We start from the raw sequence: 23,643 nt of genomic DNA on the forward strand, positions 1-23,643 counted from the left end.
TATGGGACCGTCCATCTTGGAAAAATAAAAATTTCACATTTTTGCGGCTAGGAGGTTGAAACTCTTTTATATGGTTCTTCGGTAGGTATGCTGTATTAGACAGTGCATTTTTCATCACGATGATTCCCCTTCTGGGGTTATTCCTCTTTTTACGAAAATCGATCAAATTTTTTCAGGCATGCAACTTCTTTGGGTAACTTTACACTAACTTAATTACATAATAATACCCGCCGCAAAAACCCAACTATTGTTATTTATATAATGTTACCAATATTGCTTGTCTTAAGTTTCGTTACTCTTAGCACGAGTTGCTCCTTACTTAAAATTCTTTACCACGAACTACTTAACAGTTTTTGGCTCAAGATTGTCTTAGTTTGGTTCTAAAAAAAATTTATTATATTAACATGATGAAATTAAAGCAATATGTTTAAAAACGATCAAAAGTAATTTGATACATGAGGTTAGAGGTAAATTTTTCATATCTTGACATTAAGCAAATTTGACTCTTATTAGAGGTTGCGATAGAAATAAATCTTATTCGAATTTATATTATCTCAAGACATCCAACTAAAAACAAGTAGATATCTAACAAGAATTACATTAAAAACCAGGACCAACATAATTACAACGAAACGATATGCCCAAACTTGAAACAAACATAAATTGATACACACAAAGGTCACAATGCCATCCCTCAATTCCCAGCAGACTAGCGAGTAATTTACACTTTGCAGAAGACTAAACACACTGATAAGATTAGAAGTTTTTAAACAAGAAAAACTGTTACAAATTTTCTATATCGCGAAAATTTACCAGAAATAAGTGTGGTGCTACCGATCCCCACATCCCATAGATCATTTGCACTACTTAAAGATTAAAGAAACGGCCTAGAGTAAAATTTTAATTTAGCCAATTGTTTTTCTATTCATTTGAAAGGAAAAGATTGTAAAGGAATAAACCACTGGCGAAAATTTGACACATATTAGAGTAACATTGTTACAATTAAATTAGCAACAATTGCTACAATTAAGTTAGCAATATTCTGATAAAAAAAAAATTAGCCCATAATAATTTTGGGCTTCAATATTATAATATCAGCCTAAGATTTGTGATCAATAGCCTCATAAACCTTTAAACACCAGCTTTAGTAAAAACCAATTACAATTTGTGAAATATGTACTTTGTGTTTAGATTAGGGCGATTAGGACACTGCCATCTCAATTTTTTAAGAATTAACATTTACTTATTAAGAACAAATCTCTAAACATTCATGTCATAATCCAAGATGGGAATGAAAAGGGGTAGTGTTGGAGGGGGACAGGGCGAAGGACAACCGTTTGATTTCTCTTGCCATAGTGACTGAAATTATAGCCTAACTCTGATTTTGAACAAAGAGTGCAGATCCGCAATTTGTCAAGTATATATCTTCCTAGAGCGGTTTTCCTTGCAATATGAGCCTCATACTTGTAATCAACAGCCTCACAAATCCTTAAGCACTACACTTAACGGAAATTCAACAGAGGTTCCTGAGATATTTGTTTAATATGCTTTGATTTTAGACTTCTATATTGAAATAATAGCCCCAGATTTGTAAGCAACAAGGTCAAAAACCCTGAAAGCCAATTCTGGTGGAAATCAAATACCATTTATAAAATATGCAGTTTTGGTTTAAGATATTCATACAGCACTCTTAAATGTTCCTTATGACTAACACTTCATAACTTAGGATTCTACCTAAATAATCCATAACTGATCTTGACAATAGTACAGTATGTCTACATGTCTGTAGTTGAGATTTTAGAGGGAGGAATTTTAGAGGCAGAATATACGCAACTGTAGAAAGTTAGGCCTTCTAATCACATTAGAAAAAACTTGCATGAATCAGACTTCAGGATGGTGCAAGATATCCCCAATTGTTGAAACAAATACTAAACCTGCTTTGATTTAGTGCAAAATAGCCTCAGCTTTGTAATCATCAAGCTCAGAAACATATGTCAACCGATATTGATGGAAGTCAAACTGTCGTTGTGAAATATCTTCTTAATCTGTACTTATTCAGAATAGTTTGGGCGGTGTCTCACAGGTTTTATTGCTTAACAACTAACCATTCAGGAACATTTCCTTATGATCTCTCAATGATGCCCATATCTTTGTTATCTCTTCGTGTAAAATTTGAAGGACGCAGTTGGAGTAGGACATAAGCCCCCTAAAATATGTACTTCGCGTGTTTCGAGTGTGAACATATGAGGCTCACTGATATGGAGACAGTTTGAAGACCGTATTCATTATAATGACCGTTTTGAAATTTTTATCCTATGTCCTATGTAGCCCTAGTGGCAGATAGTGTTGAGGGATAACAGCTTGCCCTATAATCCGGTTTGGTCGTTTACTGGAATGTGGACTTAAAATTTACATCTAATGAGTCCTCTCCCTGGCTTCTGTAAGTCATCCATTCTGTGAGGCTGTAGGGAGAGAATACAAGGGAGACACGGCACTTTTTACTAAGATTCAAAAATAAATCATAATTTATTCCTACCATATTCATGTGGTACTTGCATACAATTTTATTATTCTGTTTTGAGATGTATGGGCTTCTAAAAATGAAGATTCTTTTCTTTCCTGGTACAAATTTTTACCCAAAATTGAAATATTTGATTACCTCTTCTTTTTTTCGTTTTTTTTTTAAATCAGAAAGTCCACTAAGACTTCAAAATCATTAAGTAAACTCTGGGTGCTGGGAAAATATGATTGCACTAATGAATTTGGCATAAGAAATAAAGAAAGAAAACCTTTATAGGTAATTTACTTTTTGTTAAAGTCCAAAACACGTAACTTCAGAAATATATTGTGCACAAAATTTTGGGAGGCAGAAAATGTAGATTTTTTTTTCGCATTCAGTCCGAATAGTTCTATTAGAATCACGATATTTTAGATCAAAAGCATAAAGAACTGAATTTTACTGCTTTTACAGATATAAAAAGAAATTAGAATCAAACGGTCATACCTTTAAATCTCTATGAATAATTTTCTTTTGATGACAATACTGAACTGCTGAGACGATTTGCCTAAATTTTGCCCGTGCTTCTTTTTCTTTCATCCTTCCATGTAACACTAAATAATCAAAAACTTCACCCCCACTTGCATATTCCATCACTAAATATAGCGTTTTCTCTGTATCTATCACTTGGAATAATTTCACTATATTTGGATGGTCCAAAATTTTCATTATACGCACCTCTCGAAAAAGCTAAAAAGAATAAAAGGAGTTTCATTTCTAAGAATCTATATCAAAAAGGAGAAAAATAAAATTATGTTGAAAAAAATACCCTCTTAACCGAAATAAAAGGAATACTTGACCCACGAGACCAATTTCATAATGACCTTAGGGGTTGTTCAGAACCAAAAAATTTATGAGAATAATATATAAATAGTGCAATAATATAATATATATAATGTATAATAATAAAAAAAAATTATAAGAATAATGCTCTTCGCCCTATAGTATTATCTATTCATTCACCAGTTTCTTAATTAGAAACTGGTTACGTTTCCTACCTAAGAAGAGCGGCTTAGAAAGCTTGAAATCCCAACCCTCGCCTATAGATTCCATCGTGGTGATCTTATTGAAATGTACAAGCTCTGCAATGGAGCCTATGATAACGTACCAGCCGAGAGAATCGTGCAGTTCAATAAAAATCATCTCCGAGGACATCAGTACAAAGTGAGTACGGAACACTTTTACAAGGACATGGGCCGATGGACTTTCGGCAACCGAGTGGTTCAGCATTGGAACAACTTACCAGAAAGGGTAATCTGCTCCACAAACCTACTGACATTCAAGAAGGAAGTTGATGAATATTTCAAGTGACATTTTCTCCTTGTGCAAATTTAAAAGAAATGCAAATTAATATTTTTGTTTTGTAGAGGCTTAACGGCCTGCCATCAAATTTGCGAATATATTATTATTATTATTATTAATTAGGAAAATGGTTGGCAACAGCATTTCGTCCACTCTTGGGGTCTCAAATATCTTCTCAAATGATGTTGTAAACAAATTGAAAACTCGTCACATAGACGACAATACAATATTCTGCAGTTTTGATGTTATACCTATCTATACAAATTGTGATGTGAAAATATGTGGATTAATATTAAAAATAAAATACAAAACCATTTTGAATTGATACAAGATGTAACTTTGGCAAGCATGGACGTCGAAGTCATTTATGAAATTGGTCTCGCTGGTCAACAAGTATTCTTTTTATTTCAGTTTTAGAGGGGAATTTTATCAATAGTTCTTCGGTTTACCAATGGGTACTCCTCGAAGTCAAAATCTGGCTAATTTATTTTTTGAATTGTATACAAATGTTCGCTATTCAGTGTTCTCATCGGTCTCCTTGTTTCTGGGGTAAACTCACGATGTTTCATGTTTTGGGAATATGGATTAGAGTCCTTAAATTTTTTTTCTTGACCATTTAAACGGGTTTGACAAAAAAATTACATTTACACTAGAACTAGAAAAACAAGAAAGGCTACCCTTCTTAGATATTCTGTTAATAAAAACCGATAATGGTTTACTTTTTTCAATGTATAGAAAACCCAACTCGTAATGACAGATATTTGAATTTTCGTTCATGTCACTCAATTTCAGTAAAAAAGGGAACAGTCATATCATTGGTTGATGGGGTGTTTAAAATTTGTTCCTTGGAGTATAATGATAATGAATTATTGTATTTGAGGGATATTTTATTTTGTAACGAGTGTCCTGTAAATTTGCAAATGAAACAATAAAATAAAAGGCAGATTAAGCATGAAAAAGGCAATACAAAACGACTGCTCTCAACTTTTGGACCCTACAATTTCAAATAGATATGTTTCATTACCTTACATACCAGTAATAGGGGAGAAAATTAAACGGACTTAACTGAAACATAATATATCAACTTGTTTGAAATCAATCAGGCCACTGAGTAATTTTCTAGATTGTGGAAAAGATATGAAACGCAACAGTTTGGCAAGTGGAGTGTATAGCATTCCTTGCTCTTGCGGAAAATTTTACGTCGATCGAACGCACCAGCAATTTGTGGAATGTTTTATTGAGCACCGGAACTCAATAGATAATGCTCTAAAATTAACAAAATCCCCGGAAAGTTGTACTTCAGCGCTAGCAGAACATCTTTTATAAATCACAACCATTTTGTACAGTTCGAGCAGCAGTTATTTCCAATAATAAAGGTTTCACTCAATGGGCTGTGGAAGCATTAGAATTTAAAAAAAAAACATATTTTCGCATGTTTGTTAATTAATAGGGATACAGGGAATATAAATATTGATCCTATTTACGATATTACTTTAAAAAACGAACCTATATTTAAAAATAGTCTTGCAAAATGTCCAAGGGATAATTTCAAGTGACAAACCTAAACGACTTGCAGCATCAAAAGCTTTGCATAAAATTATGTAGCAATAATATATTTTTCAATAATATTTTATCTCCGGAAATGCCCGGTGCTCTTGGATTTACGGGAAATTTATTTGCATGGGATTAATTTGATGCTTCCGGGTATTCTACAAAATAGTAACCCAACCACAATATTTCGAGTGGGGGTATATATAGATAAATAGAAGAAATAAGAAGAAAAAGTTTTATATGATTAATTTCTTTTGTAGTTAGATTAGGTACTTTTTGCGTTGAATTCTGTTTTTTTTTGTGCGTGCTCGTACTGTTGTTAATTTCCTTGCTTGTTTGTTATTTATTTATATTTTTGTGTATATGGCCCACGGGTTTTTGAAATACACTTATCTATCTATCTATAATCCAGTTCATTTGTTATTTTAAAATTTCAATCCAGTTACTTTTGTGGTTTCATGATGGAAGCTGCCAATTGTGTATGTAAGTAATTGTATATTATATAATTTATGTTAGCCTATTTTAGTTTTTTATATATATTTTTTTAGTTTCTGTTTTTTTTTGGCGCTGAAGACGCCTTGTTGTATACGGGCGAACCGTTCGTTTTAATTTTTTGCCCTTTTCGTTTTCACTTACTGGCCATAGATCCGTTTATCGTCTTTATATTCATTTCTTTGTTTTTGGTCACTAGATTTTCCAGCAACTACAGTTCAATAATGACGATGTTCAATTCAATTTGTTCAAATTAATAGTGGTAAAAAAAAACAATCATTAAGTTCAGGCCTTACTCAGTATTTTCCCTAGATAATACATTCCAAATCCATAGCAATCAGTACATTAGCTTGGTAGTAAATCCTGTACAAAACACTAACTTTAGCGTACAGAAGGTGGACACCCGTGTCTCATAGCCAAATACGAATATGTATCGATAACGCAGTACCAATACTTTCGTTAAGTATTGTACCGAGAATCGAAACATGATACTTTTTTGGTATCGTCTATTGACTATTTTGCTGTTCTTATTATTCCCTTGGCGTTGATATTGCGTTACGACCGATTGTGTCACCAATTTAATTTACCAAATCTATGCAAGAAATAGCACATCAATATGCTTTCGCTTCCGTAGAATTAATCTTATAATTGAATAATTAATTAGTTCATGTCACGTGAGCCGATACATAAGGCAATACATATGCGTATGCTCCAGCTCCAATGGCTGCTTTCACACATTCACATTAGGCAGCAGACTGTTATTGCCAATAAAGCTTCCCACAAGTTCTCGCATTGGCCGTCATTTTCAAGGAGACGCATAAATCGTGAAACTGAAATAAGAAATATTTGGAACATTTTGACTGACACTGGATTTTAATAGAAGTGAATATTATTCAAAGAAACCAATTCTCGTCCTTAGATTCAAATATCACCAACTTTGTGTAATGAATAAATCTAAGCGGACCATTAATTATTCCCGAAGATGAAAATCACTTTTTTATAAGATATTAAATTGAAATATTAGGTAAAACACTCACTTTTTGTAGACTTCCTTGATTCAGCTGCGTCTTATCGATTATTTTAATTGCAACCTGCAAACAAACAAAAAATTAAAATATTATGTGATTAAATACCAGCATAGACCGAGCGGTGGGTTAAACTAAATTTATTGCATTGAAGGTGTCATTACAAAGAAAAAGAAGGGGCTACATATATAAATATATAAATGAATGAAGACGGGGACTACACATATAAATGACGACGGGGACACAGGAAATGTTCGATTAGCAATCACCATCAACAAAGCTCAAGGGCAATCATTAGAATCATGAGGTATAACTAAAAAAAAAAAACTAAAAAAAAGTAAAAAACTAAGAACTAAAAAAAAAGACCAATTCAAAAACGAATGTATATACAGACCGGGACACCGGGACACAAATGACGACCGGGACACAAGGAATATAAATGACGACCGGGACACTCAAAGAGAAATTACAGACTGGAACACAAATGACAACCGGGACACCGGGAATATAAATGACGACCGGGACACTGGGACACAACTACAACGGGGACGCCGGGGGGCACAGGGGGATATATAAACGACGATGGCGACACAGGGAATGGTCGATTAGCAATCACCATCAACAAAGCTCAAGGGCAATCATTAGAATCATGAGGTATAGATCTGAATACGGATTGTTTTCCCATGGACAATTATATGTTGCATGTTCAAGAGTCGGTAAACCTGACAATATATTTATATGCACAGACAATGGGACAGAGAAGAATGTTGTATATTCGGAAGTTTGACGTATATATATATAATATATATATATATATATATATATATATATATATATATATATATATATATATATATATATATATATATATATATATATGGGCCATAAACTCATAGCCCCCCAGAAGATTAACAAGAGCTGAGAGCTGATATGACACTTGTGAGGAGGTCGGAAGAGCCAAGAGCTCATATGGCATGAGCTCTAGGAAAATTCTAAGAATCAATAGATTGCTTTAGAAGAAAAATCAGAGGCTTAATGCCGGTCGGGATTTAAAATAAGAGCTCTGAGTCACGAGGTCCTTCTAAATATCAAAATTCATTAAGATTCGATCACCCACTCGTAAGTTAAAAATACTTCGTTTTTCTAATTGTTCCTCTCCCTTCAGCCCTCCAAATGGTTGAATCGGGGAAAACGACTATCAAGCCAATTTGTACAGCTCCCTGACAAGCCTACCAATTTTCAACGTGCTAGCACGTCCAGAAGTACCAAACTCGCCAAAGCACTGAACCCCACCCCCTAACTCCCCCCAAAAAAGCAGATCCAGTCCGCTTACGTCATACACTTATCTACGACATTTATAAGCGTTTTCCAAGATTTCCGGTTCCCCCCCCCCAACTCTCCCCAATTTCAACAGATCTGGTCGGGATTTGAAATAAGAGCTCTGAGACATGAGTTCCTTTTAAAAATCAAATTTCATTAAGAGCCGGTCACCCGTTCTTAAGGTAAAAATACCTCAATTTTTCTAATTTTTCCAAATTAACAACCCCCAGCTCCCACAAAGAGAACGGATCCGTACCAATTATGTCAATCTCGTATATATAGCTTGTGCTTATTCTTCCCATCAAGTTTCATCCCGATCTCTCCACTCTAAGCGTTTTCCAGGATTTCCGGTTTCCAAGATTTCTGTTTTCCCCCTCCAACCCTCTATGTCCCTGGATCCAATTCAAATTGAAAATGGAGCATCTAAGACATAAGATTCTTCTATATACCAAGTTTCATTAAGATCCGATCACCCATTCGTAAGATAACTCGATTTTCACGTTTTCCAAGAATTCCGGTTTCCCCCTCCGACTCCCTTCACTGTCACCGGATCTGATCGGAATTTAAAATGAGAGTTCTAAAGCACAAGATCCTTCTAGATATCAAATTTCATTAGGATCTGATCACCCGTTCGTAAGTTACAAATACCTCATTTTTTCTAATTTTTCCGAATTGCTCCCCCCCCCCCAACTCCAACAAAGATATCAGATCCGGTCCGGTTATGTCAGTCACCTATCTTGGACTTGTGTTTATTCTTTCCACCAAGTTTCATCCTGATCCCTTCACTCTAAGCATTTTCCAAGATTTTAGGTTCCGCCCCCAACTCCCCGCAATGTCAACGGATCCAGTCAGGATTTAAAATAAGAGCTCTGAGACATAATATCCTTCCAAACATCCAATTTCATTAAGATCCGATCACTCCTTCGTCAGTTAAAAATACCTCATGTTTCTAATTTTTCAGAATCTACCCCGCCCCCCAAATCCCTCAAAGAGAGCGGATCCGTTCCGGTTATGTCAATCACGTATCTAGGACTTGTGCTTATTTTTTCCACCAAGTTTCATCCCGATCCCTCCACTCTAAGCGTTTTCTAAGATCTTAGGTCCCCCCCTCAATTCCCCCCAATGTCATCGGATCCAGTCGGGATTCAAAATAAGAGCTCTGAGACACGATATCCTTCCAAACTTCAAATTTCACTAAGATCCGATCACTCCTCCGTAAGTTAAAAATACCTAATTTTTTCTAATTTTTCAGAATTAACCCTCTCCCCCCAACTCTCCCAAACAGAACAGATCCGTTCCGGTTATGTCGATAACATATCAAGGACTTCTGCTTATTTTTCCCACCAAGTTTCATCGCGATCCCTCCACTCTAGACGTTTTCCAAGATTTTAGGTTCTCCCCCCTCCAACTCCCCCCAATGTCACCAGATCTGGTCGGGATTTAAAATAAGAGCTGTGATACACGATATCCTTCCAAACATCAAATTCCATTATGGTCCCATCACCCGTTCGTAAGTTAAAAATACTTTATATTTTTCTATTTTTTCCGAATTAATCGGCCAATTAATATGTATTAATCGGCCGAATTAATATGTCACTTGGTTAATACCAAGTGCCATAAAAATAGTAAAGCCCATTTGAATATACAAAAAATGCAAGGGTAAAAACAGCAAAACGGAAGGAAAACTAGCAAACCTATACGAAACAAAGGTAACACCTGAGAAGTAATAAAAATGAGAAAGTAGCAGGATGTGTTGTTAATCTTTTTTCTGTAATGCAGGGCGCAATATCCTTCCAATATCTGAAAATAAAGCAGCGAATGGAGGACACTGAAGGGATGGGCAGAGAAGCAGTCCGAAATAGGTTGAAGTTGGATGGGGAACGCCTTTTGTATAAGGACAGTAGAACGAAAATTTGTGGCAAGTTAACAGCCAGTCCGTGTAAATTGTTTCATAAAATCAGAACCAAAATATTTGTAAAATTTTCTAATATTCGCATATCTATCATAATTCAGAACATCATAGGGCTTATTATTAATCAATACTAAACTCAGAAGAAAGAATAGCTGCAGGCACTTCGGTAAATCCTACCCCAATCTCTTTAGGAACAGTACTTATGTCACCCGCATTTCAAAAAACCGGTTCTTTGGAATTTGAACATACCAATCGCAAAGAATTTATGAATGGACTGAAAATAAAGCAAATGTATAATGAACAAACAAATCCAAGCTAGCAAAATGCCAGGACAAATGAAACCCAAGACACCCAAAGCTTGGCCAAAAAAGTATGAATAAATAACAAACAAACAAAAAGTATAAAAGCAAAGCATTTCGGGCCTTATAGTGTCAACAGTGAATACAGAAGAGTATTTGGTGGCTGCCTCTAAAATTGACCCAAAAGGAACAATCTAGATATTTGGGCCAGAACCCACGGACTTTAACTCTCCAAAAGGTTCTAAAGTTGCTCTTTACTTTAATTTGAAAATAAAATCAATTTCTTTATGTACGTTTTCAATAATACGAGAGGTGTGATTATCATTAGAAGAAGATAACCACGCTTGACAAAGATTTCTTGAGTATTTAGGCAGGGGGTCCTTAAGGCGAAAAATAGTTACCCAGATCATACTGATTAAAGCTTTAAGGAGTTTATTGGGAAAACCTTACTCCTCCAGGATACCCCTCTCCCTTCCAACTAGGCGAAGGACAACATTCTTCTGAATGCGATGTTTTACCCTCGGTTTTATCTCCCAGTTGAACCATCTCCAAAATAAGAGGACAAATGTCTCACCCATAGCATCCATATTGCAAGATTAGACTATTAAACAAGATATGTACTATTCCAAATGAAATAGGCTATATTCCTACTCCTTGCCTTTCACATTAATCTCTAGGATCTGAAACAAGCTAATAAGTATGTCCTGAAATGTACTTTTATTTTTTCGGACACCCCTTTAACCTTTTCCCCAGAAAAGTTCTAAACCCCCCCCCCAAAAAAAAGTTACTATAAAACCGCTAATATTAGTACATATCGTCGCTGCTCCAGCTAAAGATCGTATCTGATATTTTCATTCTCCCAAGATGATTAATAAAAGCTATTTTTAAGCTGTTACCAAAAGAATTACAATAAAATGCATAATGATGTTTTCTTTATTGAGTTGTTTGTTTTTGTCATAATTTGTTTTGTTATATTCGGGGGGAGGGTGGGTATTTTTCTTAGGAATCGTGACATTATGAAGTTTTATTGAGTGTGATTTACTTATGTCTTATTTCTCGGTACATTATTTCATAACACCCCAACTTCCTATATAAATATATTTTGTGTTATAACTATTGTCTTGATAATACCATATCCTCGCAAGCAACTCTCTGGTGTGCTATCATTTTTATTTTTTTTTTTTTTTTTTTTTTTTTTTTTTTTTTTTTTTTTTTTTTTTTTTTTTTTTTTTTTAATGAATCATTGCTACTGAAAAAGAAAAACGAGAAGAAGAATCAGTATGGAAAGGTATGCTCAATTACGCTTTCGGTAAAAGATTTTTCCTAAGTTGGACGGACAATTGGCCTACAGTATTGACAAGGCCCCTACTCGTAACAGAAATTTTTAGCATATCAGATAGGGGTTAACTGTGGACACCTTCGAGCCATTTGCTGTTTTACTTTTCAGCTAATATACTGAAATAAGGAAATTTAAAACAGATACACTTATAGATCTTCGAAATCCTATTCACATAAGGCAGTGGTTCTCTAACCTTTGGCACATATACTCCTTGGGGTTACGCAAAAATATTTAGGGTGTACGCGGCTGGCAAAAAAAAAAAACAACAAAAAACTTTTAACTCTAGGACTGGCAATTATATTTATATTTTAGCTCTAATTTACTTAGTACCTGTAACTGAGAAGGGGTATCTGAAATGTTTTTTGGGTAAAAAGAGATACAGAGTCTAAATAAGTTTGAGAACCACTGATCTAAGGCATCCCTGGATGACTATGATAAAAGAAATGATGCGTAGTAGTCGTTCTTGGAATAACAAGAGCATTGGAGGGTAGAGGATAATATCCCTAAACTGATCTGTTCAATTTCCTTATCAGGTTAATCTTACTAAGCAATTGGTCACATTCAGCCTGAGCTAAGATTCAATTACTAAATCTTATTGCTATTTACTGAGCCAAGTAAATAGGGTATTAAAGTCATTTTTTGTATTTACAAGTTTGAGCCTTTTCTCAGTGAACATTAGTAAAACTAATTTTATGATTTATAGGAGAGTTGGTAAGCCTCCATGTGTTGATAAAAAGATATTTTTTAAGGGTAGGCCTTTGTCACAGGCGCATGAAGTGCGTTATTTGGGATTCCAGCTTGATTGTAATCTATCTTGGAAGAACCATAGTAGCAGTTAAAGTTGCTAGAGGTTTGGGAATTTAGCGTCGATTAAAGCATGTTTTACTATTATCAGTTCTTTTATTATTGTATCACACCATTGTTGCGCCTTATATTTTTTATGGTTGCGTCCTTGTGGTGCCACACCATCGCACCATTGTTGCGCCTTATATTTTTTATGGTTGCGTCCCACTTGGGAAAAGAAACTCAAGCTGTTTTTCTTGATATGACAGCAGTATTTGACAGAGCGAACGTTCCTATTCTGATGGCAAAACTAAGAATCCTAAATAGTAACCCCAAGTTTTGGAATAAATTGAACATTTCCAGACAGAAAGGGAAATAGAAATAACTGTAGAAAATCGGAAATCTGTTTTTTTATTAGCCCAATTAATACACACCTCTCTCAAGTAAGAGTCCAGAGTCCTTTATAGTTTTTAACATTTTGGCATGATATAAATCTGGAGATCATACCGGATTGTAATCTATATTTATATTCTGATGACATTACAGTTGCAGCCTCCTCTCGGGCTATGGGACGGTCCTCCTCTCGGGCTAAGGCAACAGTCCAAAAAGCTTTAGATAACTCGCAATTTCGAACAGTAGAAAACCGTATGTCATTCTCAACCGAGAAATCAGTAAGTTTTCTATTCTCAAGGGAGATCGAACAAGCGTTTATCCCTCATAGTGTCATTGGCAGGCAGAAAAGTTTTCTTATCAGGGAATTTTACTTGATTCAGAAATGCTATGGACAGGCCATATTGACCATCTTGTTGGTAACCTGAAGAGTAGGGCAAACCTCCTTTATGCAATTTACCTTTCTAGAAGAAGAGCTTCGTATTCCTGCGTATCAAAACTAACTGGAGCAACAATCACCAACAAACTTGATTACGGTTACATTTCATACATAGAAGCAACTAAAAAAAAAAAACTCTGGAAACTTGACTCATCATTTAATCAAATTCTCCGACGAGCCCTATGCTGCCTGAAAATTACCCCATTCCAGCTCTGTACTGTAAGTTTGGCATCACATCACTTCTGAAGACAAGAATTAATCTCCAAGTCTGGTTCTTTCCAAAAACCGTGATCAATTGCCCCTACAGTTTATAAATATTTTTGTCCGATGAATCATGCTGGCCTCCCAGGCCACGTTCCAACCCCAAATGCAAATGCTATTTCCTCAAGTTTTAATGGAATTAGTAATGTAATTAGTTTAGCTTTGGGTAACAGGAACAAAGAGGTAGGAACAATAAGTTTTAAATTAGAGTGGTATAGGCTGACAATACACTGGACCAACTTCACCCACATATATAATGACGAATCCAAGTCGGAAACGGGTATTGGTTATGCTTATAGTCCCTTTAACTGTTTTAATGGCACTTGGTATCTACCAAGTGACATATAGCGATCGCAAATTCTGTCGGTCGGTCTGTCTGTCCTGATTTCGCTAGTTTAGGCACTTTCAGGTAAGCTAGGACGATGAAATTTGGCAGGCATATCAGGAACCAGACCAGATTAAATCAGAAGTTGTCGTTTCACCGATTTGATCATCTGGGGGGGAGCGGGGGGGGGGGGTAAATCGGAAAAATTGGAAAAAAAGAGGTATTTTTAACTTACGAACGGGTAATCGGATCTTAATAAAATTAGATATTTGGAAGGATATTGTGTCTCGGAGCTTTTATTTTAAAACTCGACCGGATCCGATGATACTGGAGGGAGTTGGGGGGGACCTAAAATCTTGGAAAACGCTTAGGGTGGAGGGATCGGGATGAAACTTGGTGGGGAAAATAAAAACAAGTCCTAAATACTTGATTGGCATAACCAGAACGGATCCGCTCTCTTTGGGGGAGTAGGAGGGAGGGTTAATTCCGAAAAATTAGAAAAAATGAGGTATTTTTAACTTACGAAGGAGTAATCGGATCCTAATTAAATTTCATATTTAAAAGGATCCCGTAACGCAGATCTCTTAATTTAAATCCCGACTGGATCCAGCGTCACTGGAGGGGGGAGTCGGGGGGGGGGGAATCTCGGGAAAAGCTTAAAGCGGAGAGATCAGGATGAAACTTGGTGGGAAGAATAAGCACGAGTCCAAAATACGTGACCGACATAACCGGACCAGATCCGCTCTCTTTGGTGGGGTTGGGGGCGGGAGTAATTCGGAAAAATTAGAAAAAATGAGGTATTCGTAACTTACGAACGGGTGATCAGATCTTAATAAAATTTGATATTTAGAAGAATTTTGTGCCATAGAGCTCTCATTCTAAATCCCGACCAGATCTGGTGATACTGGGAGAGATTGGAGAGGGAAACTGGAATTCTTGGAAAACGTGAAAATTGAGGTATCTTTATCTTATGAATGGATAATCGGATCTTAATGAAACTTGATATATAGAAGGACCTTATGTCTCAGATGCTTCATTTTCAATTCGAATCGGATCCAGTGACATAGGGGGTCGGAGGGGGAAAAATCTTGAAAACCGGAAATCTTGGAAAACGCTTAGAGTGGAGAGATCGGGATGAAACTTGATGGGAGGAATAAGTACAAGTTATAGATACGTGATTGAAATAATTGGAACGCAAATAATTGGAACGTCCTTTGGTCTAGTAATTTCTATGCAAATTTCAAAAGAGTGCAGATCTTCTTGGTAATTATGTAGAAAATGTGAATGATACCGCGTCATATTTTAAGAAATTACGAGTGCTTAACATTGGTCAGACTCGAGAAAATCAAGCTGCTGTTTTTGCGTATCGATGTTGCAATTATGTATGTCCTCCAGTTTTTATCGATTATTTTCGAGTAAATCGTTCACTCCACAGGTATGAGACTAGAGAGGCGGATAATTTTATTGTTGAGTACTGAGACACCACAAGTGCAGTTTTCGGAATTAGTTATTTAGCTCCGGCTATTTGGAATGATATCCCAGCTGGCATTAGGGAGGCTGAACACATTGGGTCATTTAAAGTAAAATTTAAAAAATATTTATTGGGAGTGGGAAGATAATTTTTTTTACTATTATTAATATTATTTTTAGCCCTAATTTATGTATATTTGGTACAAAAGGGTAATTGAGTGAGAATGCTTTTGTCGTTCTTGATTTTTTTTTTTTTATAAATAAGTTGGGAATCAGAGGATTACAGCCGTCCAGCATCAGGCCGTTTGAGCCTTCCCCGGGCGGTTGTGTGTATATATAGTTTTTGTAATTAGTAGTTAATAAAGCAAGTCAAGTCTTTTCTAAATTACATGGCTACTATTTATTTACAAAAACATGACTACATAGTCCAGTTATCCACCAGTGGGCAAAAACTGTCAAAAACAGTATTAGGGCTGCTACCCCCGAACTAAGGAGCCCTCCTCCCCTGCAGTCGATGAATTGCGAAGACACCCAGAAGAGGCCCAACAGGGACAATTACTCTTGCTGCTCACGAAGTTGGATTGAGGCCCAGATAAACCTTTTTAATAGTTCACTTGATGACAAGAATGCATCCCCACCCCCAAGATGGTATATCAGATATGGATCCTCAAGAATTACTATACAGATATTGATTTTTACTATCAACCGAGTTTAGTTGATATCCAACAACCTCTCCAATTAGATCACTTTTGATGAGAATTATGTCAAAAAACACTGACCTCTAAAAGACAGAACTCGGACCCAGGGTCATATCCACGGGGACTACTGGGTTCAAATGCCTCTCCCAAATTTTTTCCGACTCGTAAAAAATTACATGCAAACAAGTTTTGATTGCTTTTGCAGACATTTTTGTACCCTCCCCACGATAAAATTAAACACCATCCGAAAAAATCCTGGATACTGCCTTGCTTGGACTCCTTTTACTTCCCATCAAGATTGGTAACCAAAATCCCTTCTGGTGGATATCCTGACGTGAATTGGAGAATTTCATCCCTTCCCCACATCCTCAGCGGATGTCGCCTTGTTTCTTACAGCTCTAAGGCAAAGAAAGGGCATTATCTTTCACTTCCTATCACAGTTGGTTGCCTCCATCACCTATAAGACAAATCTCAGCTAACCTGGCTTCAGTCTACTTTTTGAGTTACTTTATCACCTATTATTTCACAAGTTGGCCAAATCACAAACAGCCACCCCCCCCCTCCTCCTCAGACGACCAAAAACGAAGCACTCCTTTATTCCCAAACAGCGAAACCGATAGTAATCTTACTTTTATTTCCAGGAAATATAGATTTTTCTAAGAACCTACCAGATTTGAACTGTATTTTTTTAGCAGAATTTTGCTTCCTGTAACATAAATCTTGCTTTCATACGGAATAATAAAAACCAAAGATCAAGTTTCCTTGGGCAACCTATTGTGACATTAGCATTATTTCAATACTGATCCTAACTGAATTTTTTTTTTTTTGTTGAACTTTATTAAAAATAATTTTTAAATACATAAATTAAATATATGACGTTTTTATCATGTTTTTTCACATCAACGGTTCTAAATTTACAGGTGGCTTGAACGAGAGACAATAGCGGATTAAATATAACGGATGCACTTCCGCAAGGAGTGCCTCGAGCGAACCCAATCAATTGCCAAAAGACAAAAAAGAAGAAAAAACATGCACAACCAAAGGCTAATTTGGACCATGCTTGAAAAAAGTACATAAGAGCGAAACACATTAGGGCAGAGGATTGACTTCATTTTTGATTCTAATTAGAACCAACTAATCTGCGAAAAATTTAGAATTACAAAGTAGTCCTAACGAACGTTGATCAAAAACATTTTGCCCCAATACAATACCCTAACATAGCTAAAACTCAAAATAACTAGCTCAAAATCTAAGTTCTGATTCGGGCGTTGACCGATATATTTCACCGATTACGGCAGTGCTCCAAATGCATATTATTTCCCTTCATAACAACAAAAGTGATAAGGTTCATTTTCTTAGCGTCTTCGGCTATTACTGGAGACGATTCTTGAGACTGTTTGCAAATATTACGAAATTTAGGGCCAAAAGTGAGGAATTAAATTCTTAGCTACTTAGTTTGTGAAGCCCATACATTATGGAATTACTTATATAAACGATCTCCAAGCACCGAATCCACAAACTAACTGCTAAAACAGTCAAATTGATATGGATAACCATGTATGATATCACAAGATAGTATCTAACGTTTCAATGAATTCTACATGTCAATTGTTCATGATACTTTTTTAATGCAAGTTTTTGTCCAAGTTATTTAACATTATTTCGGGGCATTTTGCCAGTATTTGAACAAGTACCTGGAAAAAAAGACCAAATTCAGTTATTGCTAAACCTAGCAACAAGAGGGGGTCACCTTTGGTATTAAATTAATTGAAACAAATTCAAAAGATAGTAACCTAAATTGTACTTTTCGTATTTTAGATTCACCCAAAAATCTCCCCTTCAGAGCAAGAGCTGCTGTTATAGTATTCTGAATAGAATCTGGGTGGCCATCACGAGAGAGATGACACAAACGACAACAATGTTTTGGAATTCCCACTTTTACTGCATAAATATATGCAAATAATGAAAAAAGGTGTTAAGCCCACGATAGACCTACAAACTTGTGGTACCTAGATTCAATGTCAAGCCGTTTAGAAGCTTCTTGCCAACAAAAATCTTCCCACTCGATAGAAAAGAACGGAATTAAGAGTGAGCGGTTTCTCTCACACCTAAGTTCCTTGAAGAATGTCATCTGCTCCTATTCTCCCCCCCCCCCGAAATAAAAAAAAATCTTATGAATGTGCCTGGCTTAAGGGATCGCTTCTCAGCCACCTTAAAGTGAACTTATGCCCTTGTATTTTCAAGCACTTCTGGAAAATACCAAGATGGAAAGAAGCCTGAACAAGCTGAGTCAAGCGTACCATCGATTTTAGAATATAACAAGCTCCAGCCCCCACAAAAACTGAAAACTATGTCACCATGACGAGGAGTGACCCACTTTATGAAATCGCCTACACCAGACGGCACATTCCGAGCGTGGTGGAACGGTGCTCTTAGATAAATAAGAGGTGGCAGAAAGTGGGCAACCCCTCGGACTGACATTTGCTTTCAACCACTTTTGGATTACCTGGTTTTTTTTTTTTTTTAAGAGAGCCTAATAAATACATGCTTAATACACTGGACGGAACATCTGTAGGAATTTATTTAGGGGAGATACGCTTTGGAGAGATGGTCAAGTATGTATAAAAAAAAAAAAAAAAAAAAAAAAAAAAAAAAAAAAAAAAAAAAAAAAAAAAAAAAAAAAACAGGGGACATCAGAAAAGATATATTTTAGTGTCTTTACAACCCGACCAACATACCTGGGACTAATTTATCTATTTATAGCATCGACTATATAATAATAAAAAATTACAATGGCTTCCGTAAAGCTTGGATTGTGGACATCCCTGTTTCGATTATATAAACATCAGATGTACAATCGAAAATTATTGCCTGGACTCGTGATTTTATAAATTAATTTTTCAAAGCTATAATGGCAGATTTGATTTCGAAAGCCTTTAATCTTCTGTGAAGTGAATACAAATATAAACTATTTTACGCATCTACGTGATTCATCTTGTGAAACAAGCTATTTTTATTTCAAATTAGCAGGTCGCACTCCAACTTTTGGTCGCTCAGATGGCAAAGAGTTTCTCTGACGTATGCATTTGAAATTTTAGGTCATTAAATGATACAATCAAAAATTAAATTTACACAAGTCGACGATAGTTCATTCGGTACTTAAGTGTACGACAAGCACTCGAGAGGTGAAGTTTGGTTAATGCTAATGAAAATATGATGAAAATATAATACTTTAGTAGCAAAACTGTAAAAACTACAACAAAGAATTACGGAGGGGGCGCCACCCACAGCGCATTATATTAAATACGTAACCTAAACAAAATACCAACTATATATTTAATTAAAATATAGCTACTATGTATTCTACCGGCAAGCCGAAGCTAATTGTCTGGTATTATCACCGTGAAAAGCGGGCAATGCCTCATGTTTGTAATCCAAATTTTCGAGTGTTTCTTGTATAATACTTAAGTACCGTTAATTCTTCTGATAGAACCCACCACTTCTCATGAAAAATGAAAACGGACCTAATCGGTATATTCAAACAGCAATAAGGAATATCAACTAACTTCAAATTTATTCTGTCTTGCCTTGAAAAAATAAAAGTATTAATGTGGCATGTTAAAGTCATGTTTAAAAACTTAAAACGAACAGAAATTACTCCGTATATGAAATGGGTTGTCCCCTCCGCAATCCCTCGCTCTTTACGCTAAAGCTTTTAATTGTTTTAAAAAGTAGAATTGTGGCAAAGAGTCAAACTTTAGCGTAAAGAGCGAGGGATTGCGGAGGGGACAACCCATTTCATATACGGAGTAATTTCTGTTCGTTTTAAGTTTTAATGTCGCTCCTTACTTTCAGCTAAAAAAAATAGTTTTTTTTATTTAATTTCTGAACGTTTTTGAATTAATGCATGTTTGGTTTTGGCTCTCCGCACATAAATTATTAAAATGAAATTTGTATATTAATTCTTTTTTGGCTAAATGGCTTTCTCTTAGTTTTGATCAGACGATTTTGAGAAATAAGGGGTGGAGAAGGAGGCCTAGTTGCCCTCCAATTTTTCGGTTACTTAAAAAGGCAACTAGAACTTTTAATTTTTAACGAACGTTTTTATTAGTAAAAAATATACGTAACTTAAGAATTAACTTACGTAACAAACTTTCATAACCTTATATTTTTATTATGTATACGAGGGGGTTTGTACCCTCGTTAATACCTCGCTCTTTACACTAAATCGTAAATTTTGTCCCAATTATTTAAGAATGACCCCTGAATCAGAAAGGCCGTAGAATAAATAGTTGAAATTACTAAAAATACTTTAGCATAAAGAGCGAGGTATCTATCTCCTCCTAAATACCTCGCTCTTTATGCTAAAGTATTATTAGAACCCCTCATATTCGTAATAATATCTGTTCGTTTTAAGTTTCAATGCTACTCCTTGCTTTCATTTGAAAAAAGTTTTCATGTTTATTTTTGATTGTTTTCTTATAGTAATGCTAGAAAATCCTGCGCCCTTTTCATTGAATTTTTCTTCCCCCATGACAGATTCCTCCAAGGAAAGATCCTCCAACATAGCCCCCTTTCCTCAGCCCTACCCCCAAACAAAATAAAATCCCCCTGAAAACGTCTGTACACTTCCCAATAACCATTACTATATGTAAACACTGGTCAAAGTTTGTAACTTGCAGCCCCTCCCCCAGGGAATTTGGGGGAGTAAGTCATCCCCAAAGACATAGTTATTACGGTTTTCGACTATGCTGAACAAAATGGCTATCTCAAAATTTTGATCCGTTGACTTTGGGAAAAAAATGAGCGTGGGAGGAGGCCTAGATGCCCTCCAATTTTTTTGGTCACTTAAAAAGGACACTAAAACTTTTCATTTCCGTTAGAATGAGCCCTCTTGCGACATTCTAGGACCACTTGGTCGATACGATGTCCCCTGGGGAAAAAAAAAACAACAAATAAACACGCACCCGTGATTTGTCTTCTGGCAAAAAATACAAAATCCCACATTTTTGTAGATTGGACCTTGAAATTTTTTCTATAGGGTTTTTTCTATTTGTAGATAGGAGCTTGAAACTTCTACAGTAGGGTTCTCTGATACGCTAAATCTGATGGTGTCATTTTCGTTAAGATCCTACCAATTTTAGGGGGTGTTTTCCCCTATTTTCTTAAATAAGGCAAATTTTCTCAGGCTCGTAACTTTTGATGGGTAAGACTAAACTTGACGAAACTTATATATTTAAAATCAGCATTAAAATGCGATTCTTTTGATGTAGCTATTGATATCAAAATTCAATTTTTTAGAGTTTTGGTTACTATTGAGCCGGGTCGCTCCTTACTACAGTTCGTTACCACGAACTGTTTGATAGGCGAACTACAAACTCAATTCAGTCAAATCCTATATTGCGAACGAATTCCTAAACTAAAAAATAAAAAAAAAGGTCTAAGTATAGGAAAGCTAAGATAAAACAAGACAAATTCCTAAACTAAAATATAAAAAAAAGGTCTAAGCATAGGAAAGCTAAGATAAAACAAGACCTAAGAGGTCATATGGCACTTGTGACGAGGTCGGAAGAGCTATATGGCATGAGCTCTATCAAAATTCTAAGAATCAATAGATTGATTTGAAAGGAAAATCAAAGGCTTAATACCGGTCAAAATTTAAAATAAGAGCTCTGAGACACGATGTCCTTCTAAATATCAAAATTCATTAAGATTCAATCATCCATTCGTATGTTAAAAATACACCATTTTTTTAAATTTTTCCTCTCCCTTCAACCCCCTCCCCCCAGATGGTCGAATCGGGGAAAAAAACTTTACCAAGTCAATTTGTGCAGGTCCCTGACATGCCTATCAATTTTTATCGTCCTAGCCCGTCAAGAAGCACCGAACTCGCCAAAGCACTGGACTCCCAGTGCTTTTGGTTTAAAAGGAAGATTGATTTAAAGGAAAATCAATTAATAATCAAAATATCAAAATTCATTAAGATTCAATCATCCATTCGTATGTTAAAAATACACCATTTTTTCTAATTTTTCCTATCCCTTCAGCCCCCCCCCCAGATGGTCGAATCGGGGAAAAAACTTTATCAAGTCAATTTGTGCAGGTCCCTGACAGGCCTACCAACTTTTATCGTCCTAGTACTTCAAGAAGCACCGAACTCGCCAAAGCACTGGACTCCCCCTAATTCCCCAAAAGAGAGCAGATCCAGTCCGGTTACGTCAATCACATATCAACAACATTTGCTTATACTACCCCCCCCCACCAAGTTTCATCCCGATCTCTTCACTCTAAGCGTTTTCCAAGATTTCTGGTTTCCCCCTCCAACTCCCCCCAATGTAACCAGATCTGTTCGGGAATTAAGATAAGAGCTCTGAGATGTGAATTCCTTCTAAATATCAAATTTCATTAAGATCCAATAACCGGTTCATAGTTAAAAATACCTCAATTTTTCTTATTTTTCAGAATCAAAACCACCCCCCTTTCCTACAACTCCTCCGAAGAGAGCGGATTCAGTCCGGTTATGTCAACCACGTATCTAGGGATTGTTTTTATTCTTCCCACCCAGTTTCATCCTGATCTCTCCACTTCAAGTATTTTCCAAGATTTCTCCCATCAAGTTTAGTGCCGATTTCTCCACTCCTAAGTGTTTTCCAAGATTTCCAGTTTTTCTACACCCCCCAATGTCCCCAGATCCGATTCGAATTGAAAATGGAGCATCTGAGACACGAGATATTTCTATATATCAAGTTTCATTAAGATCCAATCACCCATTCCTAAGATAAAGACACCTCAATTTTCACGTTTTCCAAGATTTCCGGTTTCCTCCACCAGCTCCCCCTAATGTCACTGGATCTGGTCAGGATTTTAAAAAAGAGCTCTGAATCACAAGATCCTTCCAGATATCAAATTTCATTAAGATCTTATCACGCGTTCGTAAGTTAAAAACACCTCATTTTTTCTATTTTTCCCGAATCCAGTCTAGTTACTTCAATCACGTATCTAAGACTTGTGTTTATTCTTTTCACCAAATATCATAACGACCTCTCCACTCTAAGCGTTTTCAAAGATTTCCGGTTTCTTCCTCCAACTCCGCCCAATGTCACCGGGTCCAGTCAGGATTTATAACAAGAGCTTTTAGAAACGAGGTCCTTCAAAAATCAAATTTCATTAGGATCCCCGCTCGTCCGTCAATAATCACCCGTTCGTCAGTTAAAAATACCTCATTTTTTTCAAATTTTTTCGAATTAGCCCCCCCCCCCCAACTCCCCCAGAGAGAGCGGATCTGATTCGGGTATGTCAATCATGTATCTAGGACGTATGCTTATTCTTCCCACCAAGTTTCATCTTGATCTCTCCGCTCTAAGCGTTTTCCAAGATTTCCAGTTCCCTCCCCCCCAACTCCCCCTTCTATGACACTAGATCCGGTCAGTATTTAAAATAAGAGGTCTGAGTTACGAGGTCCTTCTGAATTTCAAATTTC

General features: G+C 36.1%; 1 protein-coding gene across 7 annotated transcripts in view; it reads right to left on the reverse strand.

The window, feature by feature from the left end:
* The window catches only part of LOC136029343 (MAP/microtubule affinity-regulating kinase 3-like), a 166,942-nt gene that overhangs the window by 108,791 nt on the left and 34,508 nt on the right, over window positions 1-23,643 (reverse strand). For all 7 annotated transcript variants that reach the window (XM_065707636.1, XM_065707638.1, XM_065707639.1 and 4 more), the window contains 2 exons: window positions 6,940-6,993; window positions 3,005-3,247 (listed from right to left, as the gene is read on the reverse strand). In XM_065707636.1, coding sequence (XP_065563708.1) covers window positions 3,005-3,247; window positions 6,940-6,993 — 297 coding nt within the window. The remainder of the gene's footprint in view (window positions 1-3,004; window positions 3,248-6,939; window positions 6,994-23,643) is intronic.

Source organism: Artemia franciscana, chromosome 7 (genome assembly GCF_032884065.1).
Source record: "Artemia franciscana chromosome 7, ASM3288406v1, whole genome shotgun sequence".
NCBI lineage: Eukaryota > Metazoa > Arthropoda > Branchiopoda > Anostraca > Artemiidae > Artemia > Artemia franciscana.